This window comes from Pseudonaja textilis, unplaced genomic scaffold (genome assembly GCF_049901715.1).
Source record: "Pseudonaja textilis isolate UNSWEBS1 unplaced genomic scaffold, rPseTex1.2 PTEXSCF60, whole genome shotgun sequence".
Lineage (NCBI taxonomy): Eukaryota > Metazoa > Chordata > Lepidosauria > Squamata > Elapidae > Pseudonaja > Pseudonaja textilis.
Genome location: NW_028262965.1, coordinates 20,850 through 41,984, shown reverse-complemented (window position 1 = coordinate 41,984; position 21,135 = coordinate 20,850). Strand labels below are relative to the sequence as shown.

General features: G+C 39.7%; 1 protein-coding gene across 1 annotated transcript; it reads right to left on the bottom strand.

Moving 5' to 3' along the window:
* Positions 1–1,520: 1,520 nt before the first annotated feature.
* Positions 1,521–19,355, bottom strand: LOC113454283 (uncharacterized). The gene is made up of 7 exons (XM_087919234.1): positions 19,231–19,355; positions 15,899–16,095; positions 9,552–9,848; positions 8,179–8,687; positions 3,952–4,089; positions 3,009–3,102; positions 1,521–1,768 (listed from the first exon to the last, which is right to left on the bottom strand). Exons 1-7 carry the CDS (start codon positions 19,353–19,355, stop codon positions 1,521–1,523), a joined length of 1,608 nt encoding a protein of 535 aa, XP_087775360.1.
* Positions 19,356–21,135: the final 1,780 nt, after the last annotated feature.

Here is a 21,135-nt window from a genome sequence, read left to right as displayed (position 1 = left end):
CCAGGCTGCACGGGAACACAAGGCTGTGCCACCCACATGACCCGTGGGAACACAAGGCTTGCGTTGCTTGCATTGCGAACAACACAAAGTAGTGAGGAGAGGGGGTAAGGGCGGAGGTGGATAACTTCCCCCACTTGCCCCATGCGCCTGGCCTGGCCACGCCACTGGGCTGCTTCTTTCCATTTCTTCTGCTTTTGGCTGCATGCAAGGAAAACAGCAAAAGTCTTTCTCTCCCACAAACTCCGCCAGAAATGAGTCTTTGGGATCCTGCAAGGCATCCTGCTCCAAGAGGCTGCGCCATCGCAACAAATCTCACAAAAACTCATTTCTGGCGGAGGTTGGGGGAGAGAAAGAAAGACTTTTGCAGCTTCGGCTGCTTTCCTTGCATGAAGCGAAAAGTCTCTCCCACCCCACCCTCCTTAGAATGGAGCTGGAGACATTATCCTGTGATCCCAAATAAAGAATGATCAATCGGTAGGAAAACTGGGTGAGGAATTTTCCTGCAGACTTTTTGGGGGATTTTCCCAGGGTCTGCTGCTTTCTGCAGAGACCCTGGAAAACATCAACAAGCCACCGTCAGTCAAAATTCATATTAGTGGATTTAAAGTGGATTTAAAACTATAAGTGTGGTGGTCCATGAGGTCCAAAAGGTTGGCGACCCCTGATCTAGTAAATATAACTATATAGCTGACAAGTTAAAAGATTAGTCTTTGGCTCCCTCGTGTGTTGAAACAACACTTCTGAATATAAGCTGCAAAGAAATATTCACCTTTATTCGTTTCAAATAGGAAAGAAAGAAGCTTCAAGGAAATCTTATTTAGAGGTAGAAATTGATAAGCATAAGTCATAAAACATCTTTTTCAAAATTCCTTTTATATTTATGATTTATAAAAGTGTGCAAAAAGTTCATAGAGTTTCATTAATAACTACAGAAACTTACTAATATCTCCTAATTCTCATACTATCTAAACTCTATTATCTAATACATCCTAGTCCTAATACTATTGTAATATCTACTATCTAATATCTCCTAGTTTTAATATTATTTGGTATCTACTATCTATTGTACTATATCCTAGTTCTAATACTAATATCGATTATCTAATATTGCTTAGTTTTAATACTAATTCATATCTATCTAATACACCCAATTCTGATACTAGCCACTATCTACTCTCTAATATGCCCTAGCTTTAATACTACCTGATATCTATTATCTAATATTGCTTAATTTTAATACTTTCATATCTATCTAATACATCTAATTCTAATACTATCCACTATCTACTCTCTATATGATATCTATTATCTAATATATCCTACTTCTAATACTATCTGTTATCTAACATCGCTTAGTGCTAATACTAATATCTAATATCACTTAGTTCTAATATGATCTAATATCTATGATTTAATATATCTCATTTCTAATACCAATATTGATGATCTAATATGTCCTAGTTCTAATACTGTTATCTATTAGTTCTATGAGCTTGACTGGAATCACACAATGCAAGCCATCATTTGCTATTTAAGATGGAGTTTGGACCAAACAGTTTTTCCAAAAGGAGTCTTTTTTTTCCAGGCGGTATCTTGGGACTGTTTTCTTCACTGGGAATTGAAGAGGAGTCTTTTTGTCTTTCCTTTGGAAATCTGGCAAATGAGGGCTTATAACTGGTGACAGAATCTCCTACAAAGTCCGCTATTTCACCATGTTGCCTGTTCCTTGGTCTTCCGCTGCATGGTATCTTGGGCTTGACCAAGGGACCTGTTGAAGGATAACCCTGATGTAAATTTGTTCACATATTTCTCCCATATAGTTTCACATATTCCTCACTTAACCAACAGTTGCTTTGCATTCAGAGTTATGATGCTCCTCTCCAAATATTTGTTCCAGAGTTCCGATGCTGTTCCCCCGCCCCACTGTCACATGACTCTCTTTATGGAAAATTGCTGTGTTTTTCTGCTTGTAGATAGCCTTTTGAGCCGGTTGCTGGCAAAAAGGGCCATAAAAATTCATGGTCTTGCTTAACAACCACAATGTTTCCTTAATGATCCTTTTAATCTTAATAATCATTTGCTTTACAACTGAAACGTTCATTTAACAAACACCACCAAAAAGGTTTTAAAATCAGGTTGGTTATGTGGGTGCCTTCATTTACTACCATCATAACATGATGAAACTTCTGAGCTCCATTACGGTCATAATTTGAGGACTGTGTATATTGGATAGGAGCAGCATGATAGGAAGATGTTAGGCAATCCCTTCAGTGGCAATAGCAAGGGGACTATTTTATACCATATGGGACAAGGCAATGATAAACCAGTCCGGTATTTCATTCAAAACAAAGAGATACACAAAGGGATGAGAAACACCCTCTCCTTGTTAATTCCACCTATATATTTAATGTGTCTGAGGGACGCAGGATTGGGAAAAATGTGTGCGGCTTTATAATTTGGAGGAAGAAACAGCAATAATATGAATTTGAGCTCTATGTAGCTCTAGTGAAATGGGCAGCTACGCTCTATAAATTTGACAAATATATAAATAAATTAGACTATTATTAATACTTTTTGCTTCAAAATACATGATTTAACTTATTTATAAAATGGCAACATGGCACAAGGGAATAAAGGAATTTCAGTTCCACAGCCAGGCTTATATCTCCAGTTAAAAGACTCTAGAAGTCATCAAAATAGGTAAGATTGAACAATGATCTTTATAGCAGAATATACGCTAAAATCCAGTAACACTTTTGAATTTAGTGGGATTTCTTAGGAAATATCCATAAAACTCTTCTCTTCTTCTAACCCTTATCTATTGCTTCTAGAGTATGATGAGAATGATCTTTTCCTTAATGAGCACTGATGACTATTAAATAATGAGCTCACAAAATGCAGTATTGCCATTTTAAAAGAGAAAATAGAAGTTGAAATATTTTTGACAAGGCACAGAATTATCATATTGCTTATTTCACAATAAAGTATGAAACAAAGTCGGTGCTTACCTTTTGGAGAAGAACAGGAATCACTTTTCTCTGGCTGACCTTTATGTATCCGATGTGCATAAATGTTTGTTATGCTTAGTTCTTTTTCTCTTTCCTAAAGAAATGCATTATTAAATGTATGTTGATAATATAATTTATTGTATTAATGTCAGTTCTTCAGAGATCTTACATTTTACTGCATAACTCCCCCCTAGTAAATCATTGTATTTATCTCTGTAAAAAATTTACTTAATAATTTGGCCAAATAGTTGCTTTTCTAAAGATTCTGGAGAATAAATATCCTTTTTTTCTGGAACTGTGAAGGTTTTGACCAGTTTCAAACACCCCCCTCACCCCCCCAATTTTTTATCAATACAGGTCTTCATTAACATGTTTGAAAAGCATATAATCTTGGGAGACACTTTGCAAGTAGTATCCATTCCTAGAAATGGTATCGTGGAAATGGCCTTACATAAATTAAAACATTTGTCCAATCTACAGTTTAGTTACAGGCTGAAAAAAAGATCCACAGTACAAGATACCAGTCTTCCAATATTTGATGGACCACCACAGGAGGAAGGGGTCAATCTATTTTCTAAAGCTCCTGTAGGCCAGCAAAGGAAAACTGGATGGAAACTGAACAAGTAGAGATTTAACCTGGAAATAAGGAGAAACTTTCTGACAGTGAGAACAATCAACCAATGGAACAGCCTGCCCTTGGAAGTTGTGGGAGTGCCATCACTTGAGACCTTCAAGAAGAGATTGGACTGCCATTTGTCAGACATGGTGTAGGGTCTCCTGCTTGGGCGGGGGTTGGGGTTGGACTAGATGACCTATAAGGTCCCTTCCAACTCTGATTATCTGTTAAATCTGTTAAGATAGGCTCAGCTCAAATGAGCATTTAGTGAATAACATCTTGGATGCCTTCTGTGGTAAGAAAAATGTAATTTAAGCTTCTAAATACCTGCAGTTTTAGCTTCAGCGACTTGACTTCTACTTGTAAATTTTCTGTGATTGACTGAGCTTCAACGATCTTTTTTTTTTCAACTGCCAATTGATGTCTAAAAGAAGCAGTGTTCAACGACAGCTGCTTTTCCAAATCCTAAACACATTAGAAATAAACCAGTAAGATTATTCAATATTTACAATCATGCAATCTTGAATTAGAAATTAAAGGAAGTCACCTGAAATTTTACCAAGTGTTTCCAAAAGGATGAAAATCCTCAATCCCAAGTTATAACACTCACAATTTCTGAAGTGGGAATCGACGCACATTGTGAAAGAAAAATGTCAAAAATAATATGTATAACCAAAAATAATGTCATAGGATGGTCACAATCTATTATGCAGATGAAGGATAAAAGAAATAGATAGAGATCCAGTTACAATATATACTTTTAATTTCTCCTTATTGGTGGAAGAAATAACCATCCCCAATCCTTAAATCAAGATCAGTATAGTTGAGAAATAGAATAAAAGAACATTAGATTTTATTCATCATAACATTAAAAGAACATTATTTAATATACCAACATTACAAGTTATATTGTACCGAGGAGGAGAAAAGAGTAAAATTTTGTTCATTTCGATTATAATAAAACCATAATATGGTTCATTGATGGCAAGTAAGGTAGGTTTAGTCAATATACAGTTCTAAATGTGCTGGTTAGGCTCATGTCATCAGAGATTGACTTTTTCATCTGATTAGTTAAAGCAAGAGTCATTCTTTTCAAAATCTTAATTTTCAGGTTTTGATTTCATTGATTGATTAGAAAATGTATCAGAAAAACCCTCCTCATTGCATAGTTGTGCAGCTTCTCTTTGTGTTTCAGGACTGATAGAAGGTTTGTAACAAGTTGGCGATATACAAAAAGGTCCTACTCTGTCTCTTTTCCTAGAGCTGGGATGAAGGAAGAAGTCATTAGTAAAAAGTCATACAGTTCCCAGCTGGACAAGCTAGACCCATGATGGTGAACCTACGGCACGTGTGCCACAGGTGGCACACAGAGCCATTTGTGCGGGCACGTGAACCCCAACCAAAGTTACTTGCACTGCGTATGAGTGCACCTCCCAGCTGATTTTCAGCCCATTTGTGGCCGTTTTTGCCCTCCCGGAGGCTCAAGGGACGCCTCTGCAGTCTCTGGAGGCTGAAAAACGGACGTTCTGGAAATACCAGAAGTACCTAAACGGGCCCGGTTTCAGCCTCCCAAGGCTGCAGAGGCTTCCCTCGAGCCTCCTGGAGGGCGAAAACAGTCTTCCCCAGGCTCCAGAGGCCCTTCCGAGGCTGAAAACGGACACTTCCAGTATTTCCGGAAGGCCCGTTTTTTGGCCTCCTGAGGCTGCAGAGGATTCCCTCAAGTCTCCGGGAGGGTGAAAATGGCCTCATACAGGGCGAAAATCAGCTGGGTGGCCCATGCATGTGCAGTGCAGGTAAGGGGATAGGGCGGATGTGTTGCGCACGCATGCACGGGGGGATGCATTGCATTGTGGGTGCCAGCATCTGCGCCCACTTTTGGCACACCACAACAAAAAGGTTCGCTAGACTGTGTCAGTAAAGTAAACCTAGACTGGTCACCGCCTACGATGGTTATGTTTTATTGGTAAAAGCTGGGAAAAATATTCTACCAATGAGGTTTGAAATTACTATCCCTTCCAGCAAATAGCAAACCTCAAAGAACTGAAGTGTGAAACAAAATGCAGCACATCTATGTCTCTAATCACTCGAGTAACAATTTAAGAATCTGAATGGATTTCCTTGTAAAATAGAACTTGGAGGAAGCTGTTCTTGTTTCTAAATTTTGTTTGTGCACAATAGATGATCCCACTTAAGCAGGTTTTCTATTAATTTCAATATCAAATGAATCTTGGTGTTTTGGGGATGGTGCCGGTAGAAAATGTTCCCTACTGCCTGCTGAAGCAAGTCAGCTTACAGCATTTCTTTCTAAAGTTCTCACAGAGGGGTTTAGGAAGTTTTGGCACAGACACTTGGCCATGCATACTTCGCCCCCAACCATCCGCATCAGCCCATTTACAGCCAGCTTTCCTCCTCTGCTAGCCCTCTCCCAACATTCTCCACGGCCAATGGGCCAATGGCCCTCCACCATTCGCCCTACATCCATGCCCATTCGCCCAAACACCATTTTACACAGGCCTTTGGCTGCATGGGACAAATAACCGCCAGCCAATCGGGTGTCAGGCAGAAGCAATGGCAATGCAGTGGCAGTGTGCGATGCAGTGTTTTTGTTTTAAGTACTGTGTTTGCTCCACAGGTTTGGGGGCCTTGGAACTCTGTCACCAGGACCAGAGGGAGGGGGAGTAGCAGCGGCTGGGTCACTGGGTGACAGGTGTGAGTGTGTTTGGGGACCAGGAAGCAGAGGTGGTATTCTGCTGGTTCGCGGCAGTTGTGGTGACCCGGTAGCAAGAATTTGGCATGGGTCACAGAACTGGAAGCCACTTCTGGGTGGCCACGCCCCCGAACCGGTTCCCGGTCACCAGTCACTCAGTTGCCACACCCACCCAATGCTTGCTCACCCTTCCCAGTCACTCCTCCCTTCCTATGTGGTACGCTGGGCCCTCGTGATTTCCCCACATGGTGGCTGCGCCCCAACTGAGCAGCCCTGATCTGCCTGTTGCTCACAGATAAGCCTGCGAGTCGCATTAGACCTCCATTCCTGGAGTTTGGAGGGGCACTGTTCCTGGGCTCAGCTGGCAACCAGGGAGCATGATGCTATGTTGCCCACATCCGCCCCTTCCTCTCCCACCCATTGATCTGCGTGCTTTGGGCTAGTGCAGGCAGCCACTGTGAGAATGCTGTGATTCAGCCCTAATGGCGGGGAAGGAAGATCCACACTGGGTTTGCTGCAATCAGCCAAAGGGCTGCCTGCGGAGGGGCATGATAAGGCGAGACTGCGTTTTAGGCCCAGCTTCGGCTTCCGTGGTGCCTTCCATGTGGGAGCCCTGAGAGAAAATGCCTCTCCTGAGGATGGTCTGCTTGCCCATCCACCAGCCTGGAAGTGGCATATCCCCTTTTCATGGGCTGATGCGGGACCCGAGGCAGGGCTGTGGTCGAGGAGGCGGCAGCCCCGAACAGCACCTGAAAGGTAGTCAAGCCTCGCCATCACCTGTACCTTCCAGCCCATGGGCCTCTTTTAGCGGTGGCCTGCAGTCTGCCTAAACACTCGGCCCGGCGAGGGAGGGGCGGCTGGCCGAGAGGCAATGCAGGCAGAATCGCCTTGTACTTCCTGGTCATCCTCCCGGCAGATGAGACCCAGCAGCTGCTGGAGAATCCATGAGATGCAGCCTGGCAAGGAGGGGCGCACGTGTTTCACGGAAGAATAGGATTGCTCGGCTAGAACGTCGGGCTAATGCGACTAGGCAATAGGTGCTCGCAGGTATGGGTGAGTGCTAGGAGAAAGGGTGAGTGTGGCAACCTTTTTCCACCTCATTGCCCAAAGAGGTTGTGGGGGTCATGTGGGGGAAGTTTGTGTGGAAAAAAGGTTGGGAAACCAAGGAAACGCTTTGCGGGAGTGAAGCGGGTGGGGTGAAGGGCAGGGCTGAGCACGTGGGGCAGGTGGGGGGCTTTGTGTGGGAGTGTGGACTTGGCTTCGCTTCTCGCACCTTCTCCGCTGCTCTTGTTTCTTGTCAGGCCGTATTAGCCTCCTCCTTTTTTTGTGGTGCCTAATGGTGGGATAGGTAGAAGTTGAACAAATGAAGCTCCCCTGCAACAACTGCCAGAACACTTGTTCGGCGAGGGAGGGGGGGCTTCCCTGGGCAATGCAGGCAGAATAGCCTCGTGCTACATGGTTCCTGTGTCTCCCAGCAGACAATCCCCAGAAGCTGCTGGAGAATCCAGGCAGGGGATGAGATGTGGGCTGGCATGGAGCCGAGTGGTGACAGCTCTAGTAGTAGTAAATAAATAGAGAGGGAAATTGTATCTCTGAGGCAAGGAGAGGCCAAGCAAGGCACCCTTGACGTGAGTGATGTCAAGTTGGCCACTCCCACCCAGTCACATGACCACCCAGCATGCCCACCCAGCCACATGACCACCAAGCCATGCCTTACCCAGTCACATGACCACCAAGCCATGCCCACCAAATAAGCCACATCTACAGAACCAGTAGTAAAAAAATTTGAATCCCACCACTGCCAGGAAGGGTATGCTATGTAGTAAGCAATGTACGTTGCTTGTTACCTGGGTTCTCTTATCACTGGCTTCCAATTTTTGGGTAAGTGATATTACTTTACGCTGAAGTTGTTCTCTCTCTTCAAGTTTCTTGTCTTGACAAAGTTTCTGCAATGCCCGCAAGGAGTCCCTTGTTTTTAAGAGTTGTACCTCAACATCTCTCAGCTTCTTGGAAGCCCTGCGCTCTTCTTCCTGAGATTTCTTGAGAAGTGCTCTCAGAGTCTGCACTTCATTAGAGCGCCTGGCCAAGAGATCAGGCAGGTTAATCTCGGCATTTTCATATTTCTTTATTGTTTTTAAATGCTGGCACTGAAGACCCTTCAACATGTTATTTTCCAGAGTAGATGTCTCCAATTTATTCTGGAGAACAGCCACTTCGTTTTTCAGTTCTTTAATTTTGTGGTCTCTTGCTGACAATAGATGGTAAGCCATGTTATTTTTCTCCTGAGCATTGACGGTATGGTCGGTAATAAATGTGGTCTTCTGCGGAGGTTTCTTTTTAGGCAACTTTTTGCCTCCTGCATTAAAAGAAATATGAAGATGGCATATAAGATTGAGCAAAGTAAGAATCACCTAACTTTACATAAACCTCAGAGCCAAATGCTCAAATATGTATTCACTGCATCGATTCACTTCCTTTTATATCATTTCTTGAGTCAATCTCTGATGCAACTATTTGTTGATTGATCTATTGTGAGAAATCCTACATGAACTCTCATAATATTAGGTATCGTATGACATAACCGCTATACACACATTATATATTAAGACAGTATTTAGACAATTTTAAAATGCATTAACTTCAACTCCTAGAATTCCTCAGCCAGTCTTGCCTAAAGCAGGATTGGTAGCCCAGCACCCTAGCCACTATACAAGACCGCCTAGACAGTCAGATGGATACACACACACAAACTTGCACACCATATCCAAATAATGATAAAACAGTGAAAGTAATTGCCTCAAAAAGAATGAAGGAATGAACAACTCAAATTTGCCAAATCTTTTTTATATACTGGACCGTACTTCCTATCCCTCAGTTTATTTATTAAAATCATGTTACACTGACATCTGTGTGACTGGTGAACTATACCCATCAACACGACCGCCATTACAGAGTGAGGAATTACTGACTGAGGGTGTTAAAAGCAGTACATTAATTTATCAATGAACTACATAGAGTTTAAATATGTTTAACAACATTCATAAGACTTCCCAAAGTATAGTGTATTTTCTACAGTGTAGAAGTGTCAGGGTAGCTTAGCAAAAGTGCAATTATAGCACTACGGCTTGATTTTCAGGAAAGGCTTAGCTGCCATTAGTTTGGCTGAGATCTGCTAACCGCAATGCACCGCAGCGTTCTAGGTGACCAATTGCCTTCTTACCTTTTATATGGAGATTATTTTCCTTTTTCTTTCCTGGTAAGTTCCACTCTTGGGTTTCTTGTGGCTGCAGCAATGGGATAGTAAAGCTGCTACACTCTTCCCATTTTGAGGTTGCAGAGGAACCTGAGTGAAAATCTTTGTCGTAGTAGTTCTGAGTAGTTCCACCGTTGTTCTCTTCTGAACAAATGCTGTTCCTGCTGCCTTTGACAGCTGTTCTTGACGTGTTATCATGAAAGTCACTGGAATAGTTAAACTGAGCACTTCCAGACTGCCTGGAACTTTTGCTGCAGCTACTGTCTTGACTGATGTTGATGCTCGTACTAAGAGTACCTGCAGAATAGTTTGAGCTTTCACTTTCCCTACATTGTCCAGATGACTTATCCTCTTGGATAGGAGGATGAAGGGATGTATCACCAGAAGTCATCATTACACCAATGGCAGGAAAGATGGTCAATTTCTTTAAATATCCCAAGGAAAAAAGCACTGTAGTCAAACAAAGAAACAATGCATGGTGTCAACATTGACTTAAGCCTTGATCTCATGGGTTTAAATGTTGTTTGTTCTGATTCTGTACCAAAAAAGCTCACCACAGTTTTGGTCCCTTACATTATATTATTACAGAGAAAATATTTTCCTGATAAATCAAAAAAGTAGCAAGTTATTCCTTGCTAGTTCAGAAACGCTCAAGATTCAAGATTGCCTTTATTTCTACATATTTTTAAAACACACACATTTTAGAATGTGTTAAGGAAAGATTAAAATAGGTGCACATTGCCTTTTGGTTAGTCCTACCTACTTGGAAACTCTTTCAGGCTGTCTGAGTCCTTTTGATGTGGGAGCTTTCCCAGGCTTTGCATTTGCATTCAAAAGAGAAGCACTCCAAAAATGGGCGGGGTCTATTTTTCGGAGGCATTTTACTTTGAATGATAGTTCCTTAAACCCTACAAGGCTTATAACACTCATTTTGTCCCTAGGCCAAAATGAAAAATGAAGTTTGTATTTTTCTTACATCATTCACTGGAGATGAGACTATGTTGTAAAAGTGAAAAAAGAGACTGGAAAGCTACATATAGCTCAAGATGACATTTTTTTAACATCCTGTTTTATCCGGAAGCAACAAAACTTATGTATATAAAGTAAAACCTAGAAACTTGAATTTGGCATGTATGTTCCTCTTGGCTTCGAGGTGATCACTAACAAAGGATTTTTCAAAATGGCCATCAGAGCATTAGTATTTCATATATTATTAATATGCTCTGATGCTAAGGTGTTCTACTCTCTCTCCCCATCTGAAAAGAAATCTGTTCCAGATTCCGTGGACACCTTGGTTAAACAGTCTTCACTGTCAGGATGTGAGAGGAACACTTACGGTCTATCCATCTTTTCAAAAGAAGCCCTATGGAATTCACAGAGATTATTCTTGTTATTCACTTGCCTTGGAATAAGCGCATCAATTTTTAGAGGAATTTAAGGAGAGAAAAGCTGCATAATACATATGTATCATGTATACATGTACAGCTGGCTTAAGGAAAAGAGGGGCAGAAAAGAGAGACAATATTGAAAAATAACAATGGATAATAAAAGTAGGAAGAAAAGCAGAGATAAATATAGCAGGTTTAAAAATAAAATAATAGGCTGAGGTTTTAGAGAGGAGGGAATGAAAAAGAAGAAAAGATTAGTCCCCATTGCTGAAATAAATTCACATGTAGATAAAAAAGTATGACCAAGGAAATTATGAAAACGACAAATGGCAATGCAATTGGAAAGAAGCTTCTCAGCCCAACATATATTGAAATATATATTTAAAAGAAAATTAAAAAGAAAAGAACTGAAAAAGTTTCACTTTTTTAAAAGAAATAAAAAAGGAATAAACATAAGGAAAAAAAAACTGAGGCTGAGATCGTGCAGTTAGTGCTCTGTTACCATTGATGAGAAATTAACTATAAAAAACAGTACGTTAAATAATTTTTAAAATATGGAAAAAGGTTTGAGTCTCTGAGCTAAGCGCCATATTTAAAAATCCAGATATCAAACGCACATGCACATACGCACAAATAGAAAGAAGGAAAAAACACAAAAAATAGTTTCCAACTATTCCCTTGTTGTATAATATTTATAAATATTTCACATAGTATTTCTGATTTCAGTTCTTTAGTCATTTAATTAAATACATGTGACATAGGAAAATATATTATTAGAATCGCACAGTTTCAGCAAGCCGTGTAATTATGACCACAGATAATGCTTCGGTGGCACCAAGGCCTACTTTGCTGCCTGGCAGTGGGACCTAATGGAAGTTGGCAACACAATTCAACTTGGAAGGGGAAAGTAGCTGCTTCGTTTTCCATTTCCTTTGGAGGAGCTCTTCTATCAGGCCTTTATCTTCCACATGTTTTCACTTTCCCTTCACTGTCGCTATCTTTGCTTACCCACAACCTGAGCCAAGCACTCCTCGATTGCCCAAAGAACAGGAGTCGAAGAATCCACGAAGGGCCCAGGGTTTAAACTTCCTCCCCACTATGCCCAGGCAGGGCTTCAACCCAACGTCCGTTTATTCACGATACTCGGTTCTTGGGCTTCGTTGACAAGGAAGTGGCTGTTTAGATCTTTGCTGCTATGGCAACCAGAGAACTTCTTCTCTGAGCATCATGAGACTTGCTGGGCAATGTTGAATAACACTGTAATGTAAAATGGCAGAAGTTAGGGAGGTATTTTCATAATTCCATCATTTCCACTTTCCTTCACACTCCTTACTCCATTCCATAAATCCTGTTCTTCTGCTGAGCACAATACTCCTCAGTCCAAGGCTATGGAAGAGGAGCTCCTTTTTACTGATTTAATCAAATAGGAACCCACTAAATCCACAATTTCTAGAGCATTTTATAAAGATTATATTTTGTGCAGGGTAAATATCAATCCTACCACGCAAGCCCCAAAAAAGTAAAGATATGCATTCCTACATTAGTGTAGGTTCCACTGAGTATAATGAAATTTGGTCTGGGGTAAATTTATGGAGGGTGTAAATTTATACAGGATAGAAAGAATTGTAAAATGCATGTTCAGTGAACATCTTTAGTTGGCCAATCTTAACTTAAAACTGTATGTGAAAAGTCCCACAGAACATGAATCAATACAATTCGTTCAGCAGCAGTGGTGGGATTCAAATTATTTAACTTCTAGTTCTGTAGGCATGGCTTGGTGGGCGTGCAGAGGAAGGATACTGTAAAATCTCTAGTCAGAGGTGGTATTTGCTGGTTCTCCGAACAACTCAAAATTTCCACTACCCGTTCTCCAGAACTGGTCAGAACCTGCTGAATACCACCTCTGTTCAGCCCGTGATATCAGAATGAACTCTGGACTTCAGGTAAAATTCCCAATAAAAATATCTCTGATTTCAAGTCTATATGCTGTTTTTGTCATTTTTTCCAACCATGTGTGGATTTTACTCCAATATTTTTGGCATCGGTCCAAGTCTATCCCATATGGTAATATGAGCCAGGTAGCTGATGACATTTCCAACCTTTTTCAGATTTGTTCTTGAACATTGTTGCTATTCTTGTTGGGGGGAAATGCCACCTGTAAAATATCTTATACAAATTTTCTTTATATGCAGTTGACATTATCATTTTATAATTTTGAGACCACAATTTTTGCCATTACTTTAGATCAATCCCATATCCAAAATTCTTCCCCCAAACCAATCATTGTCTCTTTAACTTGTTCTTTTTCTAGTTTAATTTCTAGTAAATATTGATACAATTTTTGAATCACCTTTTCATCAGTACCTGTCAAAATCTTATCTAAATCAGTCAATTTATCATAGAAACCTTCTGTTTTAGAATCTTTATCATACCTTGAATGTATTTGCGCATGTGAAGACCAATTCATCTTTATACCTTGTTCCTCTAGTTTTTGCATAGATTTAAGTTCACCCCTTTCATTCAATATTTCACCATATCTAACTGTTTTGTTCCTTTTTGTATATTATAGGATAAGTAAATGCTTCAATAGTCGATAGCCAGACTGGAATTTTCAAATAACATTGCCTTTTAGTCTTCTCCCAGTTTAAGCACAGAGACTCCCGTATATAATGTCTTCTAAAATACCCCTGTGTTTTAGTTCCTTTATACCATAAAAAAGCATGCCACCCCAACAACAGATCATGTCCTTCTAAAGTCAACAATCTAGCATTTCTTAATTTTATCTATTCCTTAACCCACATCAAATTTGTAACTTGATAGTACAACTCCCAATTAGGCAAACCAAATCCTTCTCCTATTCTTGCATTTGCAAAAGTTTTAATTTTATTCTCGCTTTCTTACCTTGCCATTTATATTTCAACACAATTTTATTTAAATCTTCAAAATAATCTTTTCCAAGCCTAATTGGAATTGATTGGAACAAATATAAAATTCTGGGTAATATATTCATCTTGATTGTTGATATTCTCCCTATTAATGCAGTTGTAAATTTTCCCATTTCACCAAATCTAGCGCTATCTGCTGCTTAAGTTTAATATAGTTATTCTCTTTTAGTGTACTACATCTTGCTGTCAAATGTGTCCCCAAGTACTTGATCTTATTCGTGACCTGGATTTTCAATACATCCGCCAGTTCTTCCTTTTGTCTTGATAACAGATTCTTTGTCAAAATCTTTGTTTGTCTTTATTTATTTTCAAACCAGCCTCCTTTCCATATACCTCTATCTTTTCTATCAATTTTAATGCTGTTTCTAGTGGGTCTTCTAAGATGAAAACCAGATCATCTGCAAATGCTAGTAAAGAATTGAAATATTTGATTGTAAATGTATTAACAGCGGCTAGGATTGTTTTTGCCAAAACCTGGAAAAATGAGAAAATACCATTACAGGAGGAAATCATTAAGAAAATATTGGAATGTGCTGAAATGAGTACAGTGACATTTGAAATCAGAGAACAAGAAGATAAACAATTTTATAAAATTTGGGATCTATTCTATCAATGGTTAGACAATAAAACACGGTAATGAAATATGTAGATTTTTAGAACATAATGAATATACAAAGATGTATTTTTTAATATATCTACAAAATGATTATAGGATAGATTTGAGATGATAATATGAACTGTCATAAAACAATTAAAGTAAAATATGGATTATCTTGTAAAACATGAATGAATAATAGTATAGTCAAATGATTAACAATGATATTAATGTATTTAGGAATATTTGATTGACAGTATGAGAACATACACAATGTAATTGTAATTAAAGACTACGAAGTGGAAGCACAAAACAATTTATAAACCAACCGACACACTGTATGTATATATATGGAAGATGGCTTGATGATTTTATATTGTGTTTGTCTATGTTTGTCTTAACAAACAATAAAACTTAAAAAAAAATGAACTCTGGACTTGAAGAATGTGTCATATTATCCATGCAGCAAGGAAAAATGGAAAAAATAGAAGGAATAGAACTTGGAAATGGAAGCATCGTGAAAGCATTAGAATTTTCTCCAATACCAAAAGTATCATTCTCTTAGGAAGATGCTGGCTAGTGTCTAATAATAGTTTCTAATTGGGTGGCTAATAAATATAAATATAAAATAAAAAACTTAATAAAAAAGAAAGAAAATCTTTGTGATGGTACTTCTGAGATGTTCCACTGTCATTGACAGCTGAGAGAATTTTGTATAAAAAAAACAGACTTGACAACCAAAGAAACCGTAAGAAGCTACGTTTATTCAGGATATTTGCAAATAGGTGAATAGGACCCCATCTCCCAAACTAGTAGAAGAAGGATACACCGCCCTTAAAATGGTTGCAATCTTTTATAGGATATCATATTGAAAAGATTACATAATCCTTCCTGTTTTTCTTACATAGGAGTTTTATGGACTTCCCTGGGTAGGCCTGGGTAATTTTCCATCTTTAACTCCTCCCAAACTCCTCCCAAACCATCATCTCTGGGAAATCTTGTCCCCATCATCATGTTTTCCTGTTATGTTCATTTAACACAGTAAGTCATTAACAGGCTTCCATTAATGTCAGGCTGACCAAGCATCTCTTACATTGATTCTCAAGCCAAAATACAAACCCCCACTCCAGCCAAGGACATAATATTTTCACTTTAGAAAATAACAAGTTACAAAACATGATATGCTGGTTAAATACTGTTATATAAGTGTCCAGTAATCATTCAAGAAGGCCACATCTGGAACAAAGATGGAGTCCCTTCTGTTCTATATTTCCTCAGGTGTAACTTGCAATACATATGTTATTGCCACAACAGCTGTTCTTGAAGCGTTATTGTAAAAATCATTGGAATAGTTAAATTGAGCATTTCCATAGTGGCTGGAACTACAGTTACTGCCTTGACTGTTTTTGCTATTCTTACTAAGCCTACCTGGAGAATTGCTTGAACTTCCACTTTTTCTACATTGCCCATATATCTTATCCTCTTGGACCGTAGGAGGAAGGGATGTATCACCAGAAGCCATCAGTCCACCAATGGCAGGGAAGATGGTCAATTTTACTTTAAATTTCCCACAGGAAAAGGCACTATAGTGAGACAAAGAAATAATGGAGTATGTCAACATTTACTTAAGGCTTAGTCTTACAAGTTTAAAAGTTGTTTCTTCTGATTCTGCACCAAAAAAGATCAACACAATTTTGGTCCCCTGCATTATATTATTCACTTCCTGAAGAACTAATGTGTTTGTTAATTAATATGCTATTTTCTTAATTTTCTTAATTCTCATTCACAGAAGGCAATGCCTCCAGAGCCTTGGGTTCTTTCAAGGAACCAAAAAGACTAAAACAATAGTATTACATTTCACAAAATACCTGAACTGACATTCCAATAACAGAATAAACGGAGTTGGAAAGGACCTTAGAGGTCTTCTAGTCCAACCCCCTGCTCAAGCAGGGATGCAACATTATTTCTGTCACCCAGCTACTTACAGAAAACATTATAAAGAGAACATATTTTCCTGATAAATCAAGGTAAAAAAAATATCAAGTTATTCATTTATAGTTCAGAATCCCACCAACATTCAAGATCGCCATTATTTCTAAACATTTTAAAAACTCGAATATTTTAAAATGTTTTAAGGGAAAATTAAACTCCCAATATTGTATTGACATCGATTTAAATTATAATCCAAGTTAGGAAAACATAAAAAAGGCTTTATTTTATTCATTTGTTAGATTTATATCTCACTTTCTCTCCAAGAGTTCAGTATTCCCTCGAATATTTCTTTACCATAGAAACTCACTTTTTATTTGATTGATAGTCACTGAAGCAAAGTTGCCTATGATATTGCGAGTAAAGGAGGACTTGAACCTAGAATTCCCTTGAGGCATTCAGCATTTTTGTGGATACCAGAGACCCCAGGAGCCACTGGGTCTTTGTTTCAGAGGTGTCACCTTACCAGAAAACTCGACACCTAATAAACTGTCTTCACTATAAAACTTCTTTAAAATTCCTGGAGATATTTAGAGATGTATCTGCCTTGAACTGTACAGCATAGTCAAACATCAGCAGTTGACCAGATTTTGCATTATGTCCTAAAATATCATCTGATAATTTTATGTCATTAAAATTTCAATTCCACAGAAGCCATTGATTCTGGATTTTGGACTGTAACTAAACCCATTTCAGGTACCATGGTTCAAAAATGATTGCCCTACGATGTACTTTTTTTTCCATTTAAAACTTACAGAGACCAACAGGAGAGATTTAATAATACTTAGATATCCCTCTGACTGCCTTCATATACAATGTCCCCAAAACCTTTTTCACAACACACACAATGATATACAGGAAGGAAAAAAGAAACCATTCTCAGCACAATAATAGCAATAGCACTTAGACTTATATACCGCTTCGCAGTCGTTTTCAGCCCTCTCTAAGCAGTTTATTGCCCCCAACAATTTGGGTCCTCATTTTACCCACCTTGGAAGGATGGAAGGCTGAGTCAACCTGGAGCCTGGTGGGATTTGAACTGCCAAATTGTAGGCAGTTGGCTGCAGAAGTAGTTTGCAGTACTGCACTCTAACCACTGCACCTAAGAGGCTCCAATATAAGCCTATATGGATCAGATAAACCAGGAAAGAGATACAAAGAGTACTGCAGGGATTCTTCCTTCCTTCCTTCCTTCCTTCCTTCCTTCCTTCCTTCCTTCCTTCCTTCCTTCCTTCCTTCCTTTCTTTCTTCCTTTCTTTATTTCTGTCTTTCTTTCTGTAGAAACACTAATGCCATTGAGAAAACCATATTTTAAGGGCTTGTTAATCGAGGTGGAACTGTCAGCCTCCTACCTCCACAAAAAGATGGCACCTACACCAGAACTCTCCCTGAATCGGAAATAGCGTTGTTTGGAGAATTGCAATTTCTTTCTTTTTTATGGTTGGGCTTGTCTTTTTATGGTTGGGTGAAGTAGACATTATTTTTTCAGCAAACTGAAAAAATTTAACTATGGATCAGTATGAAATATTCTCATGAACCATATATTTCCTATGTCTTAACTAGTTCTTATTAAACCATTTTCTAAACCGGGGTGTCAAACATGATTTCATTGAAGGTCGCATCAGGGTTGTGTTTGACCTTGGGGAGGGGCAAAGTGGGCATGGACAGGGTGGGCATGGCCACCTCAACATCACTCATGTTTGGGGTGCCTGTGGAGACCCAAGCACTCTGCCAGAGAAAACGGGCTCTAGATCACTGAATGATTCTGTGAGCAACTCAATCTGCCTGCTTTGCCTGATTTTGGGTAAAAGTTTTCCTTTTTTTATAAAAAATTCAATATTTATAATATTTACATACAAGCCATGCCCAGCCAGTCACATGACCACCAAGCCACACCCACAAATTAGGCCATGCCCACTGAATTGGTTAGTGGTCCCTGGGATCTAAAATTATGAGTTTGATGGTCCTGAGGTCCAAAAGGTTGACGACCCCTGATCTAAGCTCATACTTGGGCTGCCTTAGTCCCTGACTGACTCAAGTTTCATGTAAGGATTGGTAGACACATGCTTAAAAATTTACTGGAATGTCTTCACATCAGAAGAGCCATAATTGTTATTTTTATTTTATCTAATCATGTCCAGTCCTCAGAGATTGCATGGAGAATCCCTGCAGTTTTCTTGACAAAGATTTTCAGAAATGGTTTGCCATTGCCTTCATTTTAGGAGTGAGATAAATGACTGGCTCAAGGTCACCCAGCTAGCTTCATGCCCAAAGCAGATCTAGAAAGTACAGTCTGTGGTTTCATTATGGAGGTCTTAATCAGTACACCAAACTGGCTCTCAGTTATTTAATTAGGTGCTATCAAGTGAGGTTTCATTTGTGCTGACAGAATTATGGGCAACGCTTGCTATCCTGACTTTAATGACTAATGTTATTTCTCCAAAAATTCCTGTAAAGTCTGTTATGTTATCCTCTATATTTCTTTTCTTCTACCACTTCAACTGTATCAAGCAAGGTAAGAGTAGTCATCCTTTATTTGGTCCCAGAGAGATTGATTACTAGTACCATAGACTCTGAAAAGTATCAATCATCTGTAGAATTTGAAGGTATCTATATTTTTACAAGCCATTTAGCGAGCAAGAATTTGGAACTGGATTGAAACCTTCTTTCTATCTTGACTTCCATATTTAGCCATTAGTGCAATAGTCTTTGATGTATTTGTTACACACTTTGCGCCAGGATCCTCTTGTGACTGACTGAATGGAAGTTCCTTTTCAATAAATTCTATGGAAGACACTGCAGAGGACCGGTCCAATTGTCTTTGATCTTTGATGATGCTTGTAGTAGGGAGCATGCTACAGTTTGTTCGGTATTTTTAGGTTGGCGTCATCTCTGTGGTTTGAAGGGAATCATTATCCTCTTTGACTAATCTCTGCTCTGTCTTTTCTAAAGGGAGTTTTCCTCAGTAGATGCTGCCACCTGATTAGCACCTTCCATCTTTTGGAAGACTGTGCACCTCAAATGACCTTGGTCACTGTCACAGATGAGGTTGTCACTAAAGGAGCCTGTGGAGGGACAAAACAAATGGGTGATGTGCGCTGATTCCTTTAAGAGGAATTGGTTGTGGCATGGCTGAAAGATAGAAGCGTGTCTATTCTCCCATGTGCTTGTCAGCATACTGCTAATGGAGGTTGTTTTGTGCATGCTTCCTAAGCAGATATCAATGACCCACCCTAGGTCTAATTTCTGAGCATAGCGGGCATCGTGGGGACTATTGATCTGAGCTCTCATCTTGTGGACTTGTAAAATATCTCTCCCGAGGAGCAAGAGGATCTGAGCCTGAGGATCAGGTGCGCTACGAGGTGATCTATGGTCAGGGGTCTGGTTGCATTTGATAAGAGTTAGTAAAGTCAGGCATGTTTTCCCATCTACCGACTTGACTTGGTAGCCAGATGCTCTTCTCCCCGCCGTCTCCACAATTCCTGCACAAATGTTTAAAGAATATGGAGTGCTGGGGCCTTTAATGCCAAAGGCATCAAAGAAGACTGAGCTGGCTAAAGACCTGTTACTTTGGTCGTCTAGAATGGTGTAAAGCTTAATCTCTTTGGATAAAGCTTTGTCCCTTTGGCCTGCTGGGTAGACTCTGACTAAACAGATTTTGGGGCAGGACTTGCCATCTGCAATCTCTTTGCAGACTTCTGTGGATTTTGTATTGATTTCTGCTGTGGCTGTAGCACTGGGTTCTTCCTCCCTGCCGTGCTCACTGCCAATGTAAGTGTGCTGTAAAGTCCATGGCGCTGGCCCTGGGTGTAAAGCTGTGTTGTGGCCTGTGCTGCCACATTCCGTGCACTTTACACTGACCTTACAGTCGTTGGCAAGGTGGGAGACTGATGACCAGCACTTGTAGCAGATGTTGTTCGCTTTCAGGGAAGCTTTGGGATCTTCTATGGACTTCTCCTTGAAGGCTCTGCATTTTAGGAGAGGATGTGGCTTCTGGTGTAGAGGACATTGATTACCAGGATCTCTGATCTCTATGTAAGAGGAGCTGGCAGACCTGTGAAGGGAATCTGGAGCAATCACATTAGTTTTGTGGACTGCTACTAGAGACTTACGAGGATTACGTTCTGAAGGAGCAGCACACAACAATGTGAAGTCAAAGCTAGGATCATTTCTTGTTTTAGCTTGTTGGCACACAAAATCCACAAAAACAAAAAAGGGGGGAAATGGAACATTGTGCTCTCTTTTATATTTGGAGCCATATCTGAACCACAGCTCTTGTAAATTATAAGGTAATTTTTGTACAATGGGGTTGACACCTCTGGATGTGTCAAGGTTTGCAAGTCCTTGCAAATCCCCTTCCAACTTAGCTACTTGAAATTCCATTAGTAAGTCGCTAAGTGCTAGGCAGTCTGGGAAACCAATAGAGTTTTTCGAACAATGCATTCTCCACTGCTTCTACTGAGCCAAAGCACTCATCAAGTCTGTCCCAGATTGTTTTAAGGCCTGTTTCAGGGTAGTTTATATTTATTGCCCTGATTCACTTGTCATGTTCAGCAGATTCACTCCCAAGCCATTTAATTCTTAGATCTATCTCCTCAGTATACGACCGATCTAAGCTCTGATGGCATTTTGGA